Source organism: Carlito syrichta, unplaced genomic scaffold (assembly GCF_000164805.1).
Source record: "Carlito syrichta isolate Samal-C Ts95f unplaced genomic scaffold, Tarsius_syrichta-2.0.1 Scaffold312719, whole genome shotgun sequence".
In the NCBI taxonomy this organism is placed as follows: domain Eukaryota; kingdom Metazoa; phylum Chordata; class Mammalia; order Primates; family Tarsiidae; genus Carlito; species Carlito syrichta.
The window spans coordinates 649,097-653,987 of record NW_007256815.1 but is presented as its reverse complement, the minus strand read 5'-3'; the positions used below and the strand labels follow the sequence as shown (position 1 = coordinate 653,987).

The window sequence follows — 4,891 nt, the reverse complement described above, 5'->3', positions numbered from 1 at the left end:
CTTGTGTTTGTCCAGTTATTTTCTTTCTTTTTTTTTTTTTTCTTTTTTTTTTTGAGTTGGAGTCTCACTCTGTCGCGCAGACTGGAGTGCAGTGGCCGCTCCCGGCCACCGCAGCCTCGCCTGCTGGGCTCCGGCAATCCTTCCGCCTCAGCCTTCCAAGTAGCTGGAATTGCAGGCATGCGCTACCACGCCCGGCTGATTTTTTTATTTATTGTAGAGATGAGGTCTCGCTGCCCAGGCGGGTCTCGAACCCGCGGGCTCAGGCAATCCACTCACCTCAGCTTCCCAAAGGCGTGGGATTACAGGCTGAGCCACCGAGCCCAGTTTGTCCAGTTATTTTCATTGTTTTGGTTGGGAGGGCAGTTTGGTCCCTATTACTCTCTTCTGGACTCCTCATGCTCTTTTATTTTGTTTATTCCTGTTTGATTTGGGCCAGCATGTCTGTTGTGCTGTAGGGTATATGTTGGTTTTGTCTCTTCCTGGATAGTGAAGCTAGGCAGCTCTAGCTGTCTGCAGGACAGAGCCTCTACTCCCAGAGACAGGCTGTGCAGCTCTAGCTCTTCCACCTTGTAAGCTCAGCTCTGGGAATTCAGGGTTCTGATGTTCCATGTCAGGTACGCCCTCACCTTTGAGAAGTGTGTGCTGTGGGCTCTTTCAGTTCTCCTACTCTGACAGTCACTGCCCTTTGCAGCTCTTAATATGTTTTTTTCTTTTAATTTTTTTTTTTATTTTAAAGATGTGGGGTACAATTCAGGGTTAGGTATACAAATGTTCATTATGCAGGTATCCTTGTTGATGAGGTGCCCCCCCAACACTTTCATGGCTTGGGATCATTTTTTTCTCTTTGCTGTGCCACAAAAGGAATTAAAAAAAAAAAATTCTTGTTTCCTTGTTCCTTTTAGATGCTTTCCAGGAGAAAAGGGGAAATGCTATGCTGACGCCATCGTCTTCAAGCCAGAACTCTCCATCTGCTATCTATTTTCCCAGGATTCCTGGAAATTTCTGGTCTGTTAATTTTATCTTTTCTTGTTTTCTAGTGCTCTTATGAATTTCTTTTTTTAAAACATGTATTTTTCTGTCATTTCATTGAGATTTGGTGGGATGGGTGAATGCTTAGGATCAGTCTGCCTTCTTGAACTAGAATTCTCACTTATTTTTAATTCCATCACCTCCCAAGATCTACATGATTTCTCACTTTGCCTCCTCCCCATGTGTGCACAGTGCAGTGAGATGTTCTGCCTGGGTAAGGGTGGGTCATGATGCCTCTCCTTTATTTTTCCCTGGAATACATTAGGAAGGAGTGGTGGATAGTAGGTGATCAAAGGAATGAAGGCGCTGGTGGAATGATCAGAGAGCAGAGGACATGAGCATTAGAAAGAAACTGACAACCTTGCTGAGGGTAGGCCTGTGGCCTCTCTGATCCTACAGGACCTTGGAGAGTATGACACAGAACTTGAGTGTGTGACTATAGGATCTTGCATATTCAATGGATATGAGTCTTTAGGGCTATCTGTTGTATGTGATGCTACAAAGCATGTGATATTGAAAGCTACAGTGTTCATTCTCAGTTCTTCACAGAGTGAAGGGGAAGATGCTGTAGGTCAAGCCAGTGGCCACACTTGTCCGTGTCTATCAGTGGTGAAGGTACCACCACGGGCCAACCCTTGTAGACTAATGATGCATTGACAGGAGCTGCCAGGTGTTGAGGGATGGAGGGGAGCTGCAAACTGTTGAGGATAATGATGCCTTTTGCCCTCCCTGAATGACTCAAACAAAACGTGGCAAAGGTATTTCCTCCAGAACAAATTAATTCAAATTGTATGTTTTACACAAAAATGATAACTGCCCATAAACTTAGGCATTGTGGTGGTTTATTAATTAAATCTGAGTTTTTTATTATTTTAGGTTGGAGAAGTTGTCCATGTTCACATTGGACAAGAGGAAGCCAAGACCAGAGAAATGACAGTGTCCTATGTGAAGAGTAAGTGTGTGGACACTCAGGGTGGATGAGGCTAAGACCCCTCTAGCCTCTGGGTGTGCAGGACAGGCTGATGCACACTGGGGATGTGGGAGCCTGAGTGGTTGAAGCTTGGGTTTGTGAACAGGTATAGGTCTTACACCTGCTGGCTTTGAGACTCAGTCAAGCACATGGCATTCAGTAAATGTGGTTTGGAGGAGTGATTGTTGATTGAACATGTTTTCTACAAGTTTTCATTAAAAAAAAATAGTTATCTTAGACAGTTCTGTCTGTTACAAAAAAAATTATTAGTCTGGGTAGTTTATAAATAGTAGAAAATTATTTCTCACAGTTATAGAAGCTAGGAAGTCCAAGATCAAGGCACTGACAGATTTGGTATCTGGTGAAGGCTACTTTCTGCCTCATAGATGGCATCTCTTGCTGTGTCTTCACACGGTGGGAAGGGCCAAAGGGACTAGGGCATCCCTCAAGCCTTTTTATAAGGCACTGATCCCATCCATGAGGGAAAAGTGCAAAGGCTGTACTTCTAATACCAAAGAAAGAAGTTGACATATCTAGTTTCTTAGAAAGAAACTTTGTTTTTATTGAGTCAGAGTATTACTCTGTCACCCAGGCTGGAGTGCAGTGGCACACTCACAGCCACTGCAACCTTGACCTGCTGAGTTCAGGCTATCCTTCCTCTTCAGCCTTCCAAGTAGCCATAACTACAGGCATGCACCACCATGCCTGGCTAATTTTTTTTTAATTGTAGAGATCTGGTCTTGCCATGTTGCCCAAACTGGTCTTGAACCTGTGTGCTCAGGCAGTCTTCTCTCCTCCACCTCCCAAAGTGTTGGGATTACAGATGTGAGCCACCATGCCCGACGAAACTTTTTTTTTTTTGAGTTGGGGTCTCACTCTGTTGCCCAGACTGGAGTGCAGTGGCATGATCACAGTTCATAGTAACCTCAACCTCCTGGACTCACGCAGGTGTATACCACTACAACCAGCTAATTTTTTAAAACATTTTTTTATAGAGATGAGGTCTCACTATGTTGCCTGGTTTCAAACCCCTGAGCTCAATCAATCCTCCTATCTTGGCCTCCCAAAGTGCTGGGATTATAAGCATGAGCCATTATGCCTGGTCAGAAAAAGCATTTAATAGGGACTTACTAACAGAAGCCATGTCTGTGTCTCAGGTGGCAGTAAGACAAGATGGTACATTCCCCCTTCTCCCTTTATCCTTCAGTCCCAGGGCTTATAGGGAAGAGGTATGTAGGCTAATTCAGAAGGGATGTGTAGGACAATTGAAGTATGATAACATTAAGGTTGTTTGACCTAAGGGCAAGATTGACAGTAAGGAGTTACTCTTTGTTTTTGTTTTTGTTTTTGAGTTGGAGTCTCACTCTGTCACCCAGACTGGAGTGCAGTGGCCGCTCCTGGCCACCGCAGCCTCGACCTGCTGGGCTCCGGCGATCCTTCCACCTCATCCTTCCAAGTAGCCGGAATTACAGGCATGCGCTACCACGCCCGGCTGATTTTTTTGATTTATTGTAGAGATGAGGTCTTGCTGCCCAGGTGGGTCTCGAACCCGCGGGCTCAGGCAATCCACTCACCTCAGCCTCCCAAAGGCGCGGGATTACAGGCTGAGCCACCGAACCCGGCTAGGAGTTACTCTTACACAAGGAACAATAAACGGGAAATCTGAGAGGCCTTCCCAGAACTGCAGTTAATCAGAAGTCTATATGGTACATTAGCATCCAAAATGGAGTTGCTTTGGCCTTTACACCCAGCTAAGACTGCAGTTCACTGAGGGCCAATTGTGTATGTGGCCTGGAATAGGGGGCAGTCCCTTCCCACTTGTCCCTGCCCTTCAGAACTGTGGGGCTGGCAGGTGTGGCATCAGGGACAGCAGGCTTGGCCATTGTGCAAGGTGGCCAGGTCTGTTAGACCCTGAGTCAGCAGGCTGCTGGTGGTGCCAGAATGTACTCTTTCCTTCTACTCTGAGTCTGTGATCCTCACAGACTGACAGGGTTGCCCACTGGAGGGGGTGGTGGTTGAGGTGTGATAGGGAGGGCACATGAGTCTAAGCACACTAATTGGGCTTTATCATCACAGAGCTTTCATCTACTCTGCTGGATGCCATCACCGACAAGGATCCCATGGTTCAGGAACAGGTCTGTGGTGCTCTGTGCTCCCTTGGGGAGGCGCAGCCAGGGGAGACACTCTGTGCCTGTGAGGAGTATCTGCGGCAGCATGACAAGGTATTTCTGCCCCTTGGTGGTGGTGACATTGGAGGGCCATCCTCAGTCTGGGCTTACCTGGTTTGAAAAGAGACAACCCTCCAGGAGCAGCAGTCAGGGACATGCAGGGCTAGTTGCACATCTAAGCTTTCTTGAGGCTGGGTATTTCAGGAGAGATTACCTGCCTTGTCTTGTCTTATGTAGCATGTGGCTGCATTCCCCAATGAACTTGGGGTCCTGTTGTAAGGGGACTAGGCCGTTGGCACTGCAGTATTCAACCTTTCTGGATGAGGCTGTTTTTTGCCCCTTTTACTTACAAGTAAAGGCTGAATGGCTCTCCCTCCCAGGCTCTGATGATGACTCTGATGTTGACTCTCAAAGAGAGTCATCATCAGCTCAAGAGCCTAGGAATACTTTGATAAGTGCTCAGAGAGAGTGTCCTGAGAGGCCCTCCACTGCCTGCCCACTTGCCAACCTTCCAGGGAGGGACTGCCAGGGGCTTACTTCTTTCTGCCCTATAATGTTCTCTCTTCTCATACAAACATTACCAACTCAGCAGAGCTATGAGAACTTCTCAAGAACTCTGTCTTTGATCCTGACTGGGTCAAATCACTGACCCTGGGACACAAGTGGCTCAGAACTGGCTCTCATCACCTGGGATTTCTGCCACTCCTGAACCTTGGCTCAGTAG

General features: G+C 46.9%; 1 protein-coding gene across 1 annotated transcript in view; it reads left to right on the top strand.

Moving 5' to 3' along the window:
* The first annotated feature begins 978 nt into the window (after positions 1-978).
* Positions 979-4,891, top strand: part of MROH1 (maestro heat like repeat family member 1) — a 90,052-nt gene continuing 86,139 nt past the window's right edge. Inside the window, exons 1-3 of the mRNA XM_008069989.1 lie at positions 979-1,005; positions 1,906-1,981; positions 4,076-4,221. Of these exons, the coding sequence (XP_008068180.1) occupies positions 1,960-1,981; positions 4,076-4,221 (168 nt within the window). The 5' untranslated portion in view covers positions 979-1,005; positions 1,906-1,959. The remainder of the gene's footprint in view (positions 1,006-1,905; positions 1,982-4,075; positions 4,222-4,891) is intronic.